At 42.9% G+C, this 22,624-nt stretch overlaps 1 protein-coding gene across 5 annotated transcripts in view; it reads left to right on the top strand.

Moving 5' to 3' along the window:
• diaph2 (diaphanous-related formin 2) overlaps positions 1 to 22,624 on the top strand; it is a 940,841-nt gene that overhangs the window by 55,515 nt on the left and 862,702 nt on the right. For 3 of the 5 annotated variants that reach the window (XM_085995993.1, XM_085995985.1, XM_085996009.1), the window contains exons 2-3: positions 10,595 to 10,627; positions 12,762 to 12,938. The exons of 1 other annotated variant lie outside the window; for it this stretch is intronic. In XM_085995993.1, the coding sequence (XP_085852119.1) occupies positions 10,595 to 10,627; positions 12,762 to 12,938 (210 nt within the window). The remainder of the gene's footprint in view (positions 1 to 10,594; positions 10,628 to 12,761; positions 12,939 to 22,624) is intronic. One more of the 5 variants, XM_085996000.1, reaches the window with a different exon arrangement.

Here is a 22,624-nt window from a genome sequence, read left to right as displayed (position 1 = left end):
TTGACAGTCACCCAGGTGTGACGTCGTCATCCTTTTTGTCAGCCACAGTCAGTGCCTGTATGGAATGCCAATCTAGCTGTATCTTCTGGATCCATTCACGTCCTAGTAGTGGTGGTCCTCCATCTGGCAATACATATTAGGTCCATTTTTGGTGTTTCCTTGCCGTTATATATAACGTTCACCCTTATTTTTCTTTTGAAGTAGACTTTTTGCCCCGTGTACGTCTTCAAGACAATCTTTGTATCTCTCAATGGGTATATGTGAATAACCGCTTGTAGTCCCTTCGGTTTATGACTGTTAGGGCTGATCTTGTGTCCAATTCCATTTTCACTTGGACTCCTGCTATCTTGAGCGTGACCCAGATAGTTTGGTGATCCTCCATTTTGATTACATTATGTAGTTTCAGACAACCCAGCTCCTTGCTTCCGGAGTCTGTATCACTCTTCTGTTCGTCTGAACTACTCTCCGTCACCTTATGTACCTTCTTGTACTTCTCCTGTGGAGATTTCTTGCTGCTGGTTTTCTTTCCCGACCTGCAGACTCTTGCTATGTGTCCTACTTTTCTACACTGTCTGCACACTTTGTCCTTGAACCAGCAATCATTATGGTCGTGTGTTGTTCTGCCGCAGTGATAGCACTTCACTGTTCCGTATGACATTTCATTTGTGCCATATTCTTGTGGTCTCCGTTGTATCTCTGCAGCGCCCCGTGCTGCTGCTTCGTGTGATACTACAATACTGAAAGCCTTGTCCAACGTAAGATCCTTTTCTGATCGAAGCCGTTTCTGGGTTCTTTCACTTTTGTTGTATCCGTGTGTTAATGGAGACACGGAATGCAGGAGTTGGTTTCACAGGTGTTTACTGAACAAAGTCTGGAGGTGAACTAACATACAAGACACTATACAGGCTTATATAGCCCGAGTGGCCATTACCGGCATTACAGTACACAGGGGCTCTTAAAGGCACATACACCACAATTTTGAAGCCCACACACAAACATGTCCCTTAAAGTATCTGCTAGTCCCGTTCCAAACTGGCAGTGTTTCGATAGCTTGCGCAGTTCCGTTAAATACTCAGCATTACTTTCATCTTTATGCTGGTTCCTTTTGTGAAACTTAAATCTTTCTGCTATCAGCAGCGGTGTGGGGTTTCAGTGGTCCTGTAGGATTGACACTGTTTTCAAAATCCTTTTCTACTGGCTTCTCTGGGTTTACTAGGTTTCGTAGTAAGCCATACGTTTTTGCACCCATTGAATTCAACAATACCAGCGCGTTCTTGTCATCTGGCACTTCATTCGCCTTGCAGTATACTTCTATGCGTTCGACATATGTCGTCCAATCTTCGACTTCATTGTCGAACGCTGTGATACTGTCACTTTTCGGCATTTTTGGGTGTGGTTAGACTGGCTTAAAATGGCGTCTCCTACGCTTTCCTTTTTTCCCTGCTGCGACTTAAAATGGCGTCTCCCACGCTGCTGCCAACGCCGCTCTCGGCGGTCCTCGTGGCAAATGGCGACGCCCTGTGGGTTTCGTGCACTGCTCCTGCGCTGCTGCCAACGCCGCTCTCTGCGGTCCTCGTGGCAATGGCAGCGCCTCGCGTTTTCCTGTGCGCGCCTCTCCCCCGTTGACGTTGCTCGGCTCTTGACCACCGGCTGCGCTCTGCTCTCTCTCGTCTCTCCCCCCCCCGTTGACGCCGCTCGGTCCTGAACACCGGCTGCGCTCTGCCCTCTCACCCCCGTCGACGCTGCTCGGCCTTTTTCTGTGCCGCTCGGTCGGGCTCTAGCCCGCAGCCGTCTGGGAAGGGTCTGCGCAGTACCTGTGGCCAGCCCGTTTCGCTGGACCACCGTGACTGGAAAGCCAAGCCTGGCTCTCGACAGCCTCCCCTGCGATGCTCAAATCTCCGCTGGATGACTGGGCGGTTGCCCGTGGTCGACGCCTGTGCTTCTGGACTCGACCTTCTTCCACTGTTCTCCAGGAGCGAATCCCTGGGAGGTGATGCAGAGTTGCAGGTAGGTTCGAATCTGCGTCGTCGCCAATGTTATGTCCGTGTATCTTAATGTTGTGTCCTTCAATAATCAGACAACAGACTGCAGGGAACGATTCAACAGGTGTTTACTGAATGAGGGTTACTCTAGAACTAACTGTACAGATCCCTACTCAGGGTTTATATACAAGTGTGGTCACTGCCGGTACTACAGTATACAGGAGCTGTAAAAAGTAGTTCTCTCCCTTAAGGTATATACACATTGCAAGAGGAGATTTGTGTGGAGTATAAAGATCAACACAGGAATTGGGCTGAATGGCCTTTTTCTAAGCTGTATATTCTATGTAAGATGTGTCTAGGTCATTAGCTGTTGCTAAACTAGTGTTTACATAACAGCTTTTAATGTCAGAAATGTACCAAGATACTTCAGAGGTGAGAGAAAAAGTGAAGCAGGAATAGATGCTGAGATGTGGAGGGAGATCTTAGGACTGACTGAAAGCTTGGTTGAAAAGATGGTCTTTGAGAAGGTTTTTGAAGGTGGAGAGATAGAGAGTTGGAGAGGTTTAGGAAGGGGGTTCCATACAGTGGCACTGAGCCAGCTAAAGACTTTGCCAACAATTGTGGGATGAAGAGAAGAGGTTAATGCTGAAAAAGCCAGTCGGGACCAAAGGATGTGGGACACAATTTAAGACTGGCAGAAATTGCAGAGACCGGGTGGGGTCAGGCCATGGAGGGATTTCAAGGCAGGAGTTTGGTTTAATGTCTCAGCTGAAATGGAGCACTTCTGATAATATAGCATCTCCCTCAGTACCGCACAGGAGTGTTCGCTTAGATTATGGAGTAGATCTTGAACTTGCAGCTTTCTGACTTGGAGGTGAGTGTGCCATCAACTGAGCCAAGCTGACAAAGGAAACTTCTTTGTCTCTGTCACTATCTGCAATAATTGCAAGCAATCTGGTAAAGAAGATGTAACTTGAAATCTTAAATCAATTCAGGAAATGGTATTTCTGCATATCAATGATTATAACTTAAAATCATATTAAAGATTGCAATCTATATACAACGGGAGTAGAAATGGCACCAGCAACCTACTTATTGGTCAGATCGCCGGGACAGTAAAATAGAGTTAAATAATGCAAAGCAAAATAAACACTGGAGAAGTTATGATAAAATAGTTAGAAAAATTAAATGAAAAACCTTGTGCAATTAAATAGAAAAATACAAAAGTAAAGAAATGGAGTTGAAGATTGCTTTTTACGGAGTAGAGTAAGGATTACTATTGCATCCCTGGTTGATTTTTCTCTTTTGACAGTATATACATTTGAAGTACTTGTCCAACTGCTTTAAGAATGCAATAATTCAGCATTTATCCTTGTTAAGTATTTTGCTGCACCAGACGCATTAACTGCAGAAATTGCTTGTTCACCATCAATGTTTGTTTGGCTTCTCCTTTGCTACTGCAAAACATCCCAAGCTGCTTCAGAGGGTGATAGCTGTGGTTAAATCTGGTAATGCTGACTCTTGATCAACTTAGCATACCTTCCTTCATGCAGTGCAACTGAAAGTATTGCATAGTGTGGGTGCTTCTGAGGAAGCATCCAATATTACAGTTCATCAGGTGTTAATATATTCTAGTGATGCTGCCCCAGCTTACTTGGACTTCGAGTGCATACCTTTTTTCCTACTTGGGACTTATTTCAGCATTAAAGGCACTATATAAGTACAAGTTTGTTGTCATCACTCCGTGTTCATATCAATCAGTACAAGTCAGATATGGCAAGGTTAGATGCTGCATTAAAAAAGCAAAATACTGTGGATGCTGGAAATCTGAAATAAAAACAATGTTCTGATGAAAGGTCATTGACCTGAAACGTTAACTCTGTTTCTCTCTCCACAGATGCTGCCTAATGTGCTGAGTATTTCCAGCATTTTCTGTTTTTATTTCCGATCACAAAACCATCAGTTTTCCCACTGGCTTCTCAGTGATATTAATGCCCTCCGCTCAGGACACATTAGCAGATACCAATACAAAGTTCTAGCTTTATCTTTCACAGTCTTCTTTGTCTATCATTAGTTGTGCCCTTAAAAATTTACTGATGTTTATTCTTGCAGGAGTTGGGACAGTTATGTTGTTCACACCTTTTGCACAATTTCTCCTCGTATTAAGGATCATTTAAAGATCTGAGTCGAGGAGATAGTGAACTTGGCAGTACTTTTAATAGTTGAGGAAAAGCATCTTACAAACCTCGTCACTCTGAGCATCAATTAAAGTTCAGATCCCAGAGAGTCATGATCTGTTGTCTTGAATGGAAGTGATGCTTTTCGAGCTTTCACTTGAGAGTTTGACCATTGAGTAGGCCAATGAGAGTTAACAGAATGGTGGATACTTGGTAATATCTCAAAAGGCTTCCTCCTTTAAAAGCTTGTGATAACACGTAGAAACTAATGTGTATATATACCTTAAGGGAGAGAACTACTTTTTACAGCTCCTGTATACTGTAGTACCGGCAGTGACCACACCTGTATATAAACCCTGAGTAGTGATCTGTGCACTTAGTTCCAGAGTAACCCTCATTCAGTAAACACAGGTTGATCGTTCCCTGCAGTCTGTTGTCTGATTATTGAAGGACACAACATTAAGATACACGGATATAACATTGGCGACGACGCAGATTCGAACCTACCTGGAACTCCATCACCTCCCAGGGATTCGCTCCTGGAGAACAGTGGAAGGAGGTCGAGTCCAGAAGCACGGGCGTCGACCACGGGCAACCGCCCAGTCATCCAGCGGAGATTTGAGCATCGCAGGGGAGGCTGTCGAGAGCCAGGCTTGGCTTTCCAGTCACGGTGGTCCAGCCAAATGGGCTGGCAACAGGTACTGCGCAGACCATTCCTGGACAGCGGCGGCTCGAGCCGACCGAGCGGCACAGAAAAAGGCCGACCAGCGTCGACAGAAAGAGAGAGAAGCCGGTGTTCAAGGGCCGAGCAGCGTCAACGGGGGAGAGAGGTGCGCAGGAAAACGTGAGGCGCTGCCATTGCCACGAGGTCCGCAGAGAGTGGCATTGGCAGCAGTGCACGAAACCCACAGGGTGTCGCCATTTGCCACGAGGACCGCAGAGAGCGGCGTTGACAGCAGCGCGGGAGACGCCATTTTAAGCCGCAGCAGGGAAGAAAGGAAAGCGCGGGAGACGCCATTTTAAGCCAGTCTAACCACACCCAAAAATGCCGAAGAGTGGCAGTATCACAGCGGTCGACAATGAAGTCGAAGATTGGACGACATCTGTCGAACGCATAGAAGTATACTGCAAGGCGAATGAAGTGCCAGATGACAAGAAAGCGCTGGTATTGTTGAATTCAATGGGTGCAAAAACGTATGGCTTACTACGAAACCTAGTAACCCCAGAGAAGCCAGTAGAAAAGGATTTTGAAAACATAGTGTCAATCCTACAGGACCACTGAAACCGCTGCCGATAGCAGAAAGATTTAAGTTTCACAAAAGGAACCAGCATAAAGATGAAAGTAATGCTGAGTATGTAACAGAACTGCGCAAGCTATCGAAACACTGCCAGTTTGGAACGGGACTAGCAGATACTTTAAGGGACAAGTTTGTGTGGGCTTCAAAGTGAAGGAACCCAGAAACGGCTTCTATCAGAACAGGATCTTACGCTGGACAAGGCTTTCAGCATTGCAGTATCACACGAAGCAGCAGCACGGGGTGCTGCAGAGATACAACGGAGACCGCAAGAATATGGCACAAATGAAATGTCATATGGAACAGTGAAGTGCTATCGCTGCGGCAGAACAACACACGACCATAATGATTGCTGGTTCAAGGACAAAGTGTGCAGACAGTGTGGAAAAGTAGGACACATAGCAAGAGTCTGCAGGTCGGGAAAGAAAACCAGCAGCAAGAAATCTCCACAGGAGAAGTACAAGAAGGTACATAAGGTGACGGAGAGTAGTTCAGACGAACAGAAGAGTGATACAGACTCCGGAAGCAAGGAGCTGGGTTGTCTGAAACTACATAATGTAATCAAAACGGAGGATCACCAAACTATCTGGGTCACGCTCAAGATAGCAGGAGTCCAAGTGAAAATGGAATTGGACACAGGATCAGCTCTAACAGTCATAAACCGAAGGGACTACAAGCGGCTATTCTCACATATACCCATTGAGAGATACAAAGATTGTCTTGAAGACGTACACGGGGCAAAAAGTCTACCCCAAAGGAAAAATAAGGATGAACGTTATATATAACGGCAAGGAAACACCAAAAATGGACCTAATATGTATTGCCAGATGGAGGACCACCACTAGTAGGACATGAATGGATCCAGAAGATACAGCTAGATTGGCATTCCATACAAGCACTGACTGTAGACGCCAAAAAGGATGACGACGTCACACCCGGACAACTGTCAAAAATGCTAACTGACTCACAAGAAGTGTTCCAGCAGGGACTCGGAACACAAAAAGGCACAACAGCGATGATCAAAATAGAGGAAAATGCAAGCCCAAAGTTTTTTTTTTTTTTTTTTTTAAGGCCAGACCTTATGCGATCCGCCCAGCCGTCGAAGCAGAGCTGGAAGGTTTGGAATGTTCAGGAGTACTGTCCAAAGTGGACTGGAGCGAGTGGGCTACACCCATCGTCCCTGTAATGAAGAGGTCGTTGAACCAAGGAAGGTTCGCATCTGTGGGGACTTTAAGGTGACAGTGAACCCAGTCCTTCACACTGTACAATATCCGCTTCCGCAGATTGAAGATATTTTCGCCTCGCTATCTGGAGGGAAACGCTTCACTAAGATTGATCTGGCCCAGGCGTACCTGCAAATGGAGGTAGAAGAAGCCTCGAAACAGTACCTCACGATCAACACTCATAAAGGTCTCTACCAATACAACCGGCTGGTGTTCGGGGTAGCATCAGCTCCGGCTATTTGGCAAAGGGCAATGGAACAAGTCCTGCAAGGGATTCCAGGGACCCAGTGTTATTTGGACGACATCCTGGTCACTGGCGAAAATGACAGTGATCATCTCGCCAACCTGGAGCAGGTGCTCACTAGATTGAAGGAATATGGGCTCCGAGCTAATCGCCACAAATGCGAGTTTTTCCAGAAGCAGATCACTTATTGTGGCCACGTTATTGATGAGGGGTTACATAAGTCCCTTGAAAAGATTGAGGCAGTAGTCAAGGCTCCAGCACCGGAAAATGTGTCGCAACTGAGGTCGTTCCTCGGGCTGGTGAACTACTACCATAAGTTCTTGCTGAATTTGTCTACCGTACTACACCCACTGAACACCCTACTGCAAACGGGGGTACCATGGAAGTGGAGTGACTAATGTAAACGAGCTTTCCAGAAGAGCAAAGCATTGATCACATCAAAAGAGGTGTTGGCTCATTTCAACCCAGCACTACCAATTCGGTTGGCGTGTGATGCATCACCCTATGGCATTGGAGCGGTGCTATCGCACAAATTCCCGGACGGCTTGGAGAGGCCAGTAGCCTTTGCGTCTCGGTCACTAACCTCAGCCGAGCGTAACTACGCCCAGATTGACAGGGAGGCCCTCAGCCTAGTGTGGGGAGTGAAAAAGTTCAATCACTATCTGCACGGGCAGAAGTTCACCTTGCTGACTGACCACCAACCACTTGTCTCCATCTTTAATCCAAAGAAGGGTGTTCCGGTGATGACTGCGCAACGGCTACAAAGATGGACCCTTTTTCTTGGGGCGCACCAATATGAAATCGAATGTAAGGGCACGAAACAGCATGGAAACGCTGATGGGCTATCACGCCTGCCACTGCCTACTGTGGAGGAAGCACCAGCAGTGGATCCTGTCGAAATATTTCATTCGACTATAATTGAATGCTTGCCAGTAACTAACGCTGATAGAGGAGACCCGAAATGACCCGACACTGTCTCGGGTATATGATTTGACGGTGAAGGGATGGCCAGCACATGGCGACTCACTTTTGCCAGCATTCTCATCCAGAAGAGAACAGCTGTCAGTATGCCAGGGGACCTTGATGTGTGGATTCCGAGTGGTAATTCCACCCAAGTTAAGGGCGAGAGTGCTCAATGAGCTTCACGAAGGTCATCTGGGAGGGGTGAAAATGAAAAGCCTTGCTAGGGCTTGTGTGGTGGCCGGGGATCGATCAGCAAATCAAGGACCTGACTAAGAGCTGCTCAGGATGTCAGAAGGTCCAAAATGCACCACCACATGCCCCTCTACACCCATGGGCGTGGCCCTCATCTCCATGGCAACGGGTGCATATTGATTTTGCTGGTCCATTCATGGACTCCATGTTTTTAATAGCCGTGGATGCGCACTCAATGGCCTGAGGTGATCAAAAATGTCCTCCACCACCACGGAGAAAACTATTGCAGTCCTACGGACCATTTTTGCCAGGAACGGCTTGCCAGAGCAGATTTGCCCTGATAACGGACCACAGTTTGTGTCCGAAGAGTTTCGAAGATTTATGAAAAGGAATGGGGTAAGGCATTACACATCCGCCCCGTATCATCCAGCCACAAATGGATTGGCCGAGAGGTTCGTACAAACCTTTAAAAAAGCAGTAAAGGCCATGTGCGATGACGACATTCCACTGCAGCATAAGGTGGACAATTTCCTGTTGGCCTACAGAAATGCGACACATGCAGTCACCAACCAGGCCCCGGCCACGATGTTCTTTAACCGAAGGTTGAGATCTCGTCTGGATTTGCTCAGACCAAATGTACGAAGAGATGTTGAGAGTAAGCAATTCCAGCACATCCATGAGAAGCCGACAAGGAGCTTCAATGTAGGGCAACCAGTCTTGGCCCGCGACTACTGAACAGAGAAATGGCAACCAGGAACGATATGCACACAGCAGGGGCCACTAATGTACACAGTGGATGTTGGGGAGAACATTGTGAGACGCCATGCTGACCAGATCCTAGAGTCACAGGAACGAGTCAACCCCATGTCTCGGCCATACGTACCTGGTGAGGAACCAGACGTACAGGTCGCATCTACCTCAGAAACAATAGCATTGGAAGCTGATGAATCAACTGACGACAGGGTGCTAGAATCGCCTCCGCACCAAGAGCGAGACACTCGGGAAAGGTGTTATCCAGAAAGAATCAGGAAGCCTCCCCAGAGACTGAATATATGAATGGACTATTTTCATATAACATTGTATATTAAAAATGTTAATTGTTAAATGAGTGTTATGGTACTGTTAATCTAAAAAGGGGAGGAATTGTAATGTAATGTAATGTGTATATATACCTTAAGGGAGAGAACTACTTTTTACAGCTCCTGTATTCTGTAGTACCGGCAGTGACCACTCCTGTATATAAACCCTGAGTAGTGATCTGTATAATTAGTTCTAGAGTAACCCTCATTCAGTAAACACCTGTTCATTCCCTGCAGTCTGTTGTCTGATTATTGAAGGACACAACATTAAGATACATGGATATAACAGAAACTGATTTTATATAAATCTTTGGATTATGATTACAGCTCCATAGGATGTGACATCCTAACTCTATTGCTGTGTAATAGCTATTATACTGTACTTGGGCAATTCTTGTGTGAATCCCACCTGCATGTTAGCTATTTGGAGTGACTTGATGCTTTGACTATGTCCGTCTGGCATTGATTATTCAAAATTATTTTAAAAATTAATGCTGCAGTGCTCCAAGCTGGTTTTTAACTTGTATTAGATCAACAACTAAATGAGAGTCAAATGATGTACTTTCCTGTAAATTACTTTATACCTCCATAAACACCCAGCGTTCCTTCATCCTTCCTTTCTTTAACTGATCTGGTGTACTTTGGAGCTTGCCCATATGATAAAATTGGCCTTTGTGCTCCCATCTACAATTAGAAACTGAGCTGTGTGCCTCTGGATAGGACTAGGGGGGGAGTGGGTGGAGTGTGAGGAAGACCCTCCTGTCTAACAAGCTATTTGGTGCAAAACTCCAAAAGGAATGATGTATGAGGTGAAGTCGCACTTTTGATGGAGTATTAATTTGCATATGCAGGTTGAACTGTGTATAATAGCAAAATACTGCGGATGCTGGAAATCTGAAATAACAACAGAAAACGCTGGAAAAACTCAGCAGGCTGAGGAAAGGTCTTCGACCTGTAACGTTAACTCTGTTTCTCTCTCCATGTATGCTGCCTGGCCTGCTGAGTTTTTCCAGTGTTTTGTTATTTTTGAACTATGTATAGTTCTGATCGAACATTTCCCTTCATGAAGTGGGAGCTAATTAAAGTCTTTGAATGTATTTTTCCCACTTAAGATACATTTCAGCAATGCCGAGTGAGCAATATTACTGGAATTTTCTTGGGGGGGGAAAAAATGTTGGTTCAGCTTTGTTAACTGCACACAACATAGTCTGAAACAGTTTCAATCCAGGTTGGGAGTCCGAAGTATAGTGCAACAAAAATCTGGGTCTCAAAATGTCAGCCACAACTTAACATTTTTTGGTTTTGGATATTCTAGCTCTGGACTCCCAGGACTCTCTAAGTACACTGATCCACTGCTTTAAAAGTTTGATATGGTGGTTGGGTATATTTTGCAGCTGTGGGTGATGTGTTTTTCTCTTTTTCTTCTCTGCCTTCTACAGAACCTTAACATAAAAACTTTGGCGGATGATGTGGTAAGCCTATTCTGGAATCTACTGCTGTATGTGTGCCTAAATCACTAAATCATGCATGCTAAAAATTGTAGTTCTTAACATCCCTTCTCAATATTTGTAGAAATGGGCATTAGTTGTTCTGCTTCAGAATAACCTAGTACTAATGAGAGCATTTAATACATTTCTTCAATTTTGCTTCTCGTGTTTTTAAAATCTATGGGATTGGAAGTTAAAATAGGACTCCTTTCTTGAAGTTTATGACCATATATAATGTAAAGAATAAAGTTATGCCTGTAAGAACAGGATGAGAAAAACCATAAACCTCAGGGGGAAAAAAAACTAGACTGAGTTGGTTAAATTAAGTTTTGGAAGATAAGATTCCACTGCCTGGTCTCTGGAAGAAGAAAGTAGGTGAAATGGTAAAGCCCATCATGACTTAGGATAAGCATATTTGAGTTTTACCTTTCCAAGGAATTTAAATAAGTGATTGCAGTTAGTGAGCTCTTATCAGCAGGTTTATCACGATTACAATTCAATCTGATGTACAAAATACATCAAGTTTTTTCAAATTTAGTGCAGAGAAACTTTGCAGAGATAACTTGGTCACTGCTGCACTGGGACTGAGTAGGTAAATTCAAGTGTGTTGTGTTAAACACTCCGGGAGTCCCTTACCATTCTTGGCAACAATTAGAATATTCTTGCGGATCAATAAATTATGCAAGTTCTTTCATGTTAACTACTATGCAGATTCCAAATTCATTTTTAATATGGTAATAAATGGATTGCTTGTTCCTGGTGATCATTATTTTATTAATCAGAATTCTAAACCAATGAATCAGATTTAAGCCTACATGAGGTAACTTGAAAATGGGCTTGTAAGATATTCTTTTGAGATTGCATTGCTATATTGTGCATGATACAAGCATATTCCATAATTAATGGATTTTCCTGGTGTGTGTTCCTCATGCCCAAGAAGATATTTTACATTAAACTGAATTAATGGCCAGCAACTCAACCTTTAGGCACTCAACAAGACCGATCATGATCAAGCCAGTTAAAAGCATCCATACACGTAATGAGATTTTCCTAACTTACTTGCATTATGTATGTTCTAACTATGCATGCCAAGCTAACAACTGACACAAGGCACTTTAAACTCATGAAGAATTTTGTTGAATGTTTTACTGTCTTTACACAGCATAGGTAAATCTTCCATAATTGCATGATTATGATGACTTTGCTGTTAAGAATTACCTTTTTGAACCATGATCAAAGAGTTTTAAACTAGCTAAATATTGTAAATTTCATTTTTAACCGATTTTGAAGTATGCTTTTCTCCCTATCATTTGGTTTCCCCATGACCACTATTGAAAGAACAGGCAGGCAACCTACCTATTTTGAGGCTTGTATTAATGAGACTCTTAACTGCACGGTGCATGAGATTGGCTTAGGGTGACTTGCCTGAAAAGTTAAGCCTCTGCTCAGCATCTCTTCCAACAGCAGACGGCGTTCAGGAACTTGTGATGTGGTTTGCAGAGGCACGTAACTACATCGTACCGCTGTATGACATTGTGTGTTGAAGTACCACTGTACTGTGAAATGACTTCCTCAAATTTGGTTCATTAAACTACATATAGTATAAATCCTTTGAGCAACTGACATTAATATATCCGTCAACATAGTACTTTAATGCCTACAGTTCAGTCTGCAGTCAAAGCGCATTATAACAAGCTCGCAGAGTGGAAATTCTTTATTGAAGATTCGCATTGTTGATCCTTTTTTTTTGAGTTAAAAGGAACCTTATCTAGAACAAGGGTAAAGTTTTTTTTTGTAACAAGCTATGACTATGTATATCAGTGATCTTTAAGATGTTTGTATATAAACTGCCTAGTAAGTTGAAAACCAGATTTGCCTGCTATAATTCTTCTGCATATGGGCATTTTAAAGGTAAGGTGTAGCCTTTAATTTGATACACTACTATAATTATGGTGCTTTGCCAGCAAATGAAGCATGTGGTATTCACATACAAAGTCACTGGAAATGTGCATGCTTTTGTAAAAGATGTGTTCACAATAGAATGCTTTAAATAAAAGTATAAATATAGGAAGCTATATGTGGAATGACGATTTTAATATAATTTATTTTATTTTGACAGCGTGACAGATTAACCAGTTTTCGAAAGTCCACTACGAAAAAAGAGAAACCTCACATACAGCACCCTACTGATTCCCAAGTGGCAATGTGCGATTTGCCACTAGCACAGCCAGTGTTTGAGGAATGTTTCATGAATCTTTCTGAGAAAGAGATTTTAGATCTCTTTGAAAAAATGATGGTAAGTACTTTTTTTTTTTTATTAAAAGAAAAATAGCATAATTTCTCTAAGACTTCACTGTCCAAATGTTTTCAGACATTTCTAACTCCAAATGAACAAACTGTAATATTACTAGTAGCTTTGTGCGTAGCCCTGTTTCTAGAGAAAATTACTGTATGATGCTGTAGTGCGCTACACAATGTTTCTTACCATGCAAAATGTAGCAGGGGGTCAGTATTTAAAAAAAAAAAAAAAAAACTCTACAGTTCCTTTGTTAGTGAATGTGGGTATTTGTGGTTCACCTAGCAAGTCCTGCAGAATATTTTCATTATGTTGTATAATTTTATTAAAGGGTAGAACTTATTTTCTCCCAAGACTTTTTTTATGTCGAAGGAAAGCGTGAAGGAGGAGCCATCAACATTTCAATGTTCTTGCAAAATAATTGATCTAAATTTGTGCTTTCGTAAAATAAATCTTAGGCTACACTGCTACTGTTGATCCTTTAGAGGCTGAGACAGGCGAAATTATAATGGGGAATAAGGAAATGGCAGAGACTTTAAACATATTTTGTATTCTGTCTTCTTTGTAGAAGACATAAAAAGCATACCAAAAATAGTGGGGAACCAAGGGGCTAATGAGAGCGAAGAACTTAAAGTAATTAATATCAGTAAAGAAAAAGAACAAATTAATGGGACTAAAAGCCGCCAAATCCCCTGGACCTGATGGCCTACATACTAGGGTTCTAAAAGAGGTGACTGCAGAGATAGTAGATGCATTGGTTGTGATCTTCCAAAATTCCCTAGATTCTAGAATGGTCCCAGCAGATTGGAAGGTAGCAAATGTAATCCTGCTATTCAAGAAAGGAGAGGAGAGAGAAAACAGGGAACTACAGGCCAGTTAGACCAATATACATGCCTTGGCGGCGGTGCAATAAAGGTTCACTAAATTGATTCCTGGGATTAGAGGGTTGTTTTATGAGGAGAGATTGAGTAGATTGGGCCAATACTCTCAAGTTTAGAAGAATGAGAGATGATCTCGTTGAAACCTATAAAATTCTGAGGGGGATTGACAGGGTAAGTGCTGAGGTAGTTCTCCCTGGTTGGGGAGTCTAGAACTAGGGGGCATAGTCTCAGGATAAGGGGTCGGCCATTTAATACTGAGCTGAGGAGGAATTTCATCACTCGGGGTTGTGAATCTTTGTAATTCTCTACCCCCCAAAGGGCTGTGGATGCTGAGTCGTTGAGCATATTCAAGGCTCGGATAGATAGATTTTTGGACTCTAGGGGAATCAAGGGATATGGAGAATGGGTGGGAAAGTGGAGTTGAGGTCAAAGATCAGCCATGATCTTATTGAATGGTGGAGTAGGCTCGAGGGGCCGTATGGCCTACTCCTGCTCCTAATTATATTCTTGCGTTCTAAATGTATGTTACCAGTTTGACAAGTCAAGAATTGCCAGGTGAAGTCAAAGCCCCTTTCACTCGAGCCATTGTCACATCATGGCGTGATTCTAAGTTGCCTCAGGGACCAAAACTTTAAGTAATGTCTACACCTTTGCTGTAGATATTGCTGTAGACACCAATACAAGATATTGTCTCGGAAGCACCGGACCTTAAAATGAAACCACGTATTAATCACTCCAATTTCTTGATGATTATGATATGATAAGGAAGTTCCATAGCTTACATATAGTATGATCTTTCTTGGACTCCACCCAGTCCTAACCTTTCTTTCTTTATTTGCATTTGCTGTTTACTGCTCTGAATGGCATGTCAAGTAGGTTACTTTATTAGTTAAATTGGCAATTACCATTTAGGGGTTTTGGCAGATTTGATTTTGAAAACCTCTAAAGGACCTCGAAAGAACAAAAGGGAACGCCTGTCATAGAGTGGACTGCAGAAGTGATTAAATGAAAAAAGGAATGATGGGGCAACGCAGAAAGGGGTGGTAATGGGACAAGCAAAGAAACAAAAGATGGGTCGAAAGGAACTGAAATGGCAGCAGCTTGAATGATTACCAGCATCTGCTGTCTGGAAAAAAATGGGAGCAGTGGTTATGATCTGAAATTGTTGAACTCGATGTTGAGTCTGGAAGGTTGTAAAGTGCCGAATCGAAAGATGAGGTGTTGTTCCTTGAGCATCCATGGAGCTTCATTGGAACAGTGTAGGAAACTGAGGACAGAGTGGTAGTGGTACAGAGAATTAAAATGGCAATCTCTTCTGTACCTTCTCCAAAGCGTGGCCCTTCCTAAAGCATAGTGCTCAGAATTGGGCACAATACTCCAGCTGGGGCTGAAATAGTGTTTTATATAGGTTTAGTGTAAATTCCTGGCTTTTGTACTCTGCCTCTATTTATAAAGTCCAGCATCCCATATGCTTTGTTAACTGCTTTGTTAACCTTTTCCTGACACCTTCAGAGATTTGTGCACGAACACCCCCAGGTCTCTCTCTTCTTGCACCCCCTTGAAAATTGTACCATTTAGCATGTATTGTCTCTCCTCATTCGTCCTACCAAAATGTATCGCCTCACACTTTTCTGCATTTAATTTTATCTGCATGTCTGCCCATTCCACCAGCCTGTCGATGTCCTCTTGAAATCTATTACTATCTTTCTCGCTGTTTATACTTCCAAGTTTTGTGTCATCTGCAAATTTCAAAATTGTGCCCTGTACCCCAAGTCCAAGTCATTAATTTAATGTATATAATAAACAGCAGTGGTGCTAGTACAGAACCTTGGGTAACTCCACTGTATACCTCACTCCAGTCCGAAAAACAGCCATTCACCACAGCTCTGTTTTCTATCCCTGAGCCAATTTTTTTTGTCCATGCTGCCCCTTTTAACTCAATCAAGTTAGTCAAACATGATTTGCCCTTAACAAATCCATGCTGGCTTTCCTTTTATTTGTCGATGCTTGTCCAAGTGGCTATTAATTTTCTCCCGGATTATTGTTTCTAAAAGCTTTGCCACCTGACTGACCTGTAATTGCCAGGTTTATCCTTCTCTCCTTTTTTGAACAAGGGTTTAAAATTTGCAATCCTGCAGTCCTTTGGCACCACCTCTGCATCTAAGGAAGATTGTGGCCATAACCTCTGCAATTTCTACCCTTCCTTCCCTTAGCAACCTAGGATGCATCCCATCTGGACCGGGTGACTTATTCACTTTAAGGAATGCCAGTCTTTCTAGTACCTCCTTTATCTATTTTTAGCTCATCCAGTATCTCAGCAACCTCCTTGTTTACCATAGCTTTGGCAAAGTCCTCTTCCTTGGTAAACACCAATGCAAAGTACTCATTTAGTACCTCAGCCATGCCTTCTGCCTCCGCCAACAGATCTCCATTTGGTCCCTAATCGGCCTCACCGCTCCTCTGAACCCTTTTACTGTTAATATGTTTATAGAAGACCTTTGGATTCCCTTTTATGTTAGCTGCCAATCTATTGTCATATACTGTCTCTTTGCCCCTCTTTCCTTTTTCACTTCTCTACTTGCATTCAGCCTGATTCTCCCTTGTATAATCAAGCTGATATCTGTCGTATGTCCCCTTTTTTCTGCTTCATCCTACTCTCTCCTTTGTCATCCAGGGAGCTCTGGCTTTGGTTGCCCTCCCTTTCCCCCTTGTGGGAATGGACCTAGACTACCCGAACCATCTCTCTAATGGCCATCCATTACAAAATTGAGAAGTTCATGTGTACTGTAGGCAGTCTAACATTTCCATTGCAATTACTTGGATGATATAACATTGTTGCTGCTCAAAACAAGTAGTAGATTCTTCAGGAATACAACTACTAAAATAATTGAATGCTTTCAAATTCAAAATCAGTTACTATATATCTGTAGTAGAGTTCTGTTTGAGGCTAAGACGTGGAGTTTTCCCTAGGTGCAATCGGCAGAAAGTGCTGGACACTGCCGATTTTGCCAAGGTGAAGTTACGCTGAAGTTCCTGCGCAAACTTATCATAAGCCCGAACGTAAAACCTCCCTTGAATCAGCACAATAAAGCAGCCTAATCAATCGTAATGAATTTGTGACTGGCACAGCATTGCAGAGAGGAGTGGCATTGCCAGAAAATGAGCTGCCATTCAACTTTTTAAACAGGGGAGATCAATTGACTGATTTAATGCTCTTGATCTTTCTTTTTAATTGGCTTCAATTTAATGCTGGTCACTGGTGTCATCAATTAACTAATTACTGCAGCAGAGCAGGACACACCTGTGTGGCTTCCATTGTCAGCTGGTCATTGGTACCAAGGGCCGATCAATTTAGAACAATTGCAGCAGCAGGATTAAGCTGCTGTCTGGGCAGAAATTGTGCAGAAACTCTTATGCAAGTGTTTGTGCAGAGGCTTAACAAAATATGGCACTGAATTTGTGGTCGGAGGCGTACCTCCTGAGTGCACCTCCGAACCGTGGAATATTCTCATACTTGCCTCCTGGCTCCACAGCTACAGAGAGCTCCCTTCTCAGGCCTGCAGGCGTATGCCTGCGTAAAGGCCCACAGATCCCAGGGGCGCGTGCAGTTTGCAAGTGTCTGAGATCAAATGGGCCCGGTGAACCAATCAAAAAGAGGGATTCCTATGAGGCATAGGGAGATTCCGTTTATGTACGGAATCCACATAAGCATATTAGAAATCCCCAAATAAATAAGAATTCACACAACTTAAATAGAAATAAATGTTCTCATGTTCAAAATTAATTAAAGGACCCTTTAAGCATTTAAAATAAATTTAATTTTGTGAAAAATAAATTTAAGCATTTTAAATGGGCCTAAATTTACCTAAACTAATTTTAAATGTATGTGTATGTTTTAATTTAAATGTTTTTATTTTAACCTTTATTTTAACCCTTACGCTGGTAAAAGAAGGCCTTATGCCTATTTTTATCAGGCGTAAGGGTTTTGTGAGCATTTGCTGAGCAGTAGTTGGGCAACTCCGCACCAGCGAAGTGTTTTTGCAATGGATGCGAAGGATCTGTCGATGTGAAACTTGACATTGCAAGTTCCGGGTTTTCACGCATGTGCAGTGCATGCGGAAACCCAGAACTTGTGGGGCCTTTTGGAAGGCTTCCGACAGCATACGCCATCAAAACCACTGTAATTTCAGGCCCTATATACAGTAAACTCTCGTTTAAATGGCATCTAATTATCTGGAATTCTCTAACGGGCAAAATTCAGGAGTAGGTTCAGGAACCCAAAGGTAAGTTTTACTGTATATTTGTGGCCATGTAACCATGGCTCCAGCACCTGTGGCCGTGTAGCCGGGGCTCCAGCACCTGTGGCCGTGTAGCCGGGGCCCCAGCACCTGTGGCCGGTATACACCTCCGTTATCTGGAATTTTTAATCAACCGGCACCATCCCGGTCCCATAGGTGCCGGATACCAAAAAGTTTTCTGTATATGAATTCACAAGATCATTATGGATGAGGAAGGCCATTCAGCCCATTTTCACTCATCCGTCCAGAAAGACCCTAGAGTTCCCCATCTGATTTCAGTATCTAATAGTTTCTTGAATTATTCCAATATTTTGCACCACCTCTATTTCTGGAAACCCATTCCACATGTTTATCACTTTTTCTGTGAAGAACTTCCTGATGATATCAATCTTAAATTTCCCTTTTATTGTTTTAAATCTTGCAATTTAATTTAAAATTCTTCTGTTTGAGGGGAGATAGATGCTCATGTCTTCCCTCGTGAATACTTGGAAGAGGTAATTGTTCATAATATTTACTATTTTGTGATCACCCTTCGTTTTGACCCTGTTTATATCTCTTATGGTTTTTGCCTCATCTCTTACCTACCCTCTTACTACTGTAGTACAGAAAGAACTTTTATTCTGTTTTGCCTCTGCAGATTTGTATTTTGTCTAGGTCTCTCCACCCTTTCAATCGCTCTTCACATGTTTCTGCATGGTCTTGTATTCATTCTGCTGAATCCCTTCCCTTGTTGGATTTAGAGAGCTAATTTTTGTTTTTCATTGCTCTCAATTTATTAATCCGTTTAAGATAATTCTTGTTCATCCTGAATTTGCTGATTTTAGAAATATGTTTTCCCACATGCTCAGCCTTGTTCCTTTAAAGGTGTTTCACTTGTCTTTTACTGAGTTATGTATTCTCCTCCAATCCATTTGCTTCGGTTATTTAGGCATTTCTTTGAATTTAGCCCTTTTGTATGTTCAGTAATAGATCTGCAAATTGCATCTGCACAATGGTTCCATTTGTCTGATTTGAAGAAACAAGGCAGACTTAAGGGTACTTCTGTTTATGATTCTTTTGGAAATTTAGAATTGAATGCTTAACATTTTATAAATTTGAGTTGGTGCGCTTCAGATTGGGAACTGTATTTTTGGCACTCTAGTTCGATCTCATCTGAAGGCTTTTATTGAGAATTCTCAACATTTTGCCTTTCCCAAGAGAGATTGGCACTGAAGTTCCTTGTGCCTTTGGTGATTGGAGATAACAGATTTCTCCATATAACTGTCTTAAAAGTTTTGAAGTATAGTACCAATAGATCTAACTGTGTGCAAATGTGGACAGTTACTGCTTTGGTGATCACCATTGTTGTCTGTTAAGGGATTCATATCTTTGATGACTGATCATAGGATAAAATGAAAACTCGTTGCACTTCAGCTGTAGTCATTGTGAATTGAGTCAAGTTTCACCCTGTAGAACTCCGAGTATGCACACTGAACATTCTGGCCTGCATTCTATTAATGTTGACATATTAGTTCTCATAAGTAATCTTCGTTGGATCATCCCCATTTATTTAGCACTGCTGTCATTTTTGGAAGATCTATAAATGCAGTAAGAAAGATTATCAAACAGATTGTCAAATTCTATGATCTTATTCTTTGAATACACTTTATTGTCCACACATCTTGCCAAGGCTTCTTCAACAGCACCTCCCAAACCTGCGACCTCTACCACCTAGAAGGACAAGGGCAACAGGCACATAGGAACACCACCAGCTCGCCAAGTCTCCGCATCCTGATTTGGAAATATATTGCCATTTTTTCATTGCTGCTGGATCAAAATCCTGGAACTCCCTACCTAACAGCACTGTTGGAGTACCTTCACATTGACTGCAGCGGTTCAAGAAGGTGGCTCACCACCACCTTCTCGGGCAATTAGGAATTTTAAAAAAACATGTTGCTTCCACAGCTTTGAACACTGCTATCTTTACTGTTCTACCAATCAGGTACATCATCTGCCATTTAAAAGAACTGATGACTGCTCAGTGGGTGGGGACTATGTGCAGTGGATTGGGAAAGATAATATTCGCATCATGCCTGAGTACTAAACTCATCAGAAGAGTAAGAGCCCACTGATATTCCTGGCTGGTGGTTGAATTTATCCAGAGGTGTGCAAATAATTTTGCATTCATAGAATCAAGATGATAACAAAGGTAGATAATCTAATTGTCCCTCTGCATATGCATTTTAGTGTACTAAATACTTGCTTTTCATTTTGGGAATTAATTTGCAAATATGAAAATTCAAAACAGTCAGAGGTCGTGGTTCACATTGGTACCAACGACATGGGTCCTGCAACAAGATTTAGGGAGCTGGATAGCAGATCAAAAAGCAGGACCTCAAAGGTTGTAATCTCGATTACTCCCAGTGCCACGTGCTAGTGAGCATAGGAATAGGAGGATAGAGCAGATGAACGTGTGGCTAAAGAGTTGGTGCAGGAGGGAGGGCTTTAGTTTCCTGGATCGCTGGGTCTGCTTCTGGGGAAGGTGGGACCTGTACAAGTCAGACGGGTTGCACCTGAACCGGAACAGGACCAACATCCTTGCGGGGAGGTTTGCTAGTACTGTTAGGGGGTGGGGTTTAAACTAACTTGGCAGAGGGATGGGATTCGGAGTGGAGCTACAGTAGGGGGTGATGCACAGCCAAATATAGAGGAAAAAACAAGTCGGCCTGGAAGACAGAGCAAATACGTAACGGCACAAGGGAGTATGGCAAGGCTGGATTGCATTTATTTTAATGCAAGGTGTCTTGCGAGTAAGGCAGATGAATTGAAGGTGTTGATGAACACATGGGAGTATGAAAAGAAAATACTGCAGATGCTGGAAATCTGAAATAAAAACAGAAAATGCTGGAGACACAGCAGGTCAGGCAGAATCTGCGAAGAGAGAAACCGTTAACGTTTCAGGTCGATGACCTTTCGTCAGAACTGGAAAAAAGCAGGAAATGGAACAGATTTCAAAGCACGTTTAGGGGCTGGGAAATGGGGAAGGGGATGAAAGAACAAAAGGGAAGGTCTGTGATGGGATAAAAGGCAGGAGAATTAAAGAGACATTAAGAGATATTCAAGGCAAAAGGAGATGGTAATGGGACAGGTTAAGAATCAAAGGATGGCTCTAGATGAAGTGTGACTTGCGCTGGCAGAATGAAAGACCGCTGCCATATGGGAGAGAAGAAGAAAAGGCACAAAGTGTGGATAAAAAATATATATATGATAGGGGCCGAGGGTATGATCTGAAATTGTTGAACTCTGTTGAGTCCACAGGGCTGTAAAGTGCCTAATCGAAAGATGAGGTGCTGTTCCTCGAGCTTACGCTAAGCTTCCGTGAAACAATGCAAGAGGCTGAGGACGGTGAGGTCTGAGTGGGAGTGGTGCGAAGAATTAAAGTGACAGGCGACCGGAAGCTCGGGGTCCCCCTTACGGATTGAATGGAGGTGTTCCGCAAAACGGTCACCCAATCTGCGTTGTGGTCTCCTCTGCATTGGGGAGACCAATCGTGAGCAGTGAATACAGTATACTAAATTGCAAGAAGTACAAGTAAATCGCTGTTTCACTTGGAAGGGGTGTTTGGGGCCCTGGATATTGGGAAGGGGTGAGGTATAAGGGCATGTGTTGCATCTCCTGTGCTTGCATGGGAAGGTGCCAGGGGAAGGGGTGCTGGGGGTGATAGAGGAGTGGACTAGGGTGTCGCGGAGGGAGCAGTCCCTACGGAATGCTGAAAGGGGAGGTGAGTGGAAGCTGTGTTTGTTTCTTAACCTGTCCCATTACCATCTCCTTTTGCCTTGAATATCTCTCAATGTCTCTTTTAATTCTCCTGCCTTTTATCCTATCACAGACCTTCCCTTTTGTTCTTTCATCCCCTCCCCCATTTCCCAGCCCCGAAACTTGCTTTAAAATCTGTTCCACTTCCTGCTTATTTCCAGTTCTGACAAAAGGTCATCGACTTGAAACGTTAATTCTGTTTCTCTCTTCACAGGTGCTACCTGACCTGCTGAGTGTCTCCAGCATTTTCTGTTTTTATTACATGGGAGTATGATATTGTTGCTATCACAGAGACATGGTTGAGGGAGGGGCAGGACTGGCAGCTTAATATTCCGGGGTATAGAATCTCCAGGCGAGACAGAGGGAGGTGTAAAAGAGGAGGGGGTGTCAGAATATTAATCAGGGAGTCAATTACTGCTGTAAGGATGGATGATATCTTAGCAGGTTCCTCTAATGAGGCCATATGGGTAGAACTTAAAAACAAAAAGGGGGCAAGCACTTTGCTGGGAGTGTACTATAGGCCCCCAAACAGTCAGGGGGAGATAGAGGAACCGATATGTAGTCAAATCTCAAAAGTGTAGAAATAACAGCATAATAATAGGGGATTTCAACTTCCCCAATATTAATTGGGATAGTCAAAGTGTGAACGGCTTAGAGGGTGCGGAATTCTTAAAGTGCATCCAGGAGAGCTTTTTGAGCCAGCATGTAGAAA

This window comes from Somniosus microcephalus, chromosome 1, assembly GCF_052327205.1.
Source record: "Somniosus microcephalus isolate GS21.2 chromosome 1, FLI_Smic_1.0, whole genome shotgun sequence".
NCBI classification, from domain to species: Eukaryota; Metazoa; Chordata; class Chondrichthyes; order Squaliformes; family Somniosidae; genus Somniosus; species Somniosus microcephalus.
The sequence above is the reverse complement of the archived record's forward strand: the minus strand, read 5'-3'. Positions and strand labels throughout refer to the sequence as shown.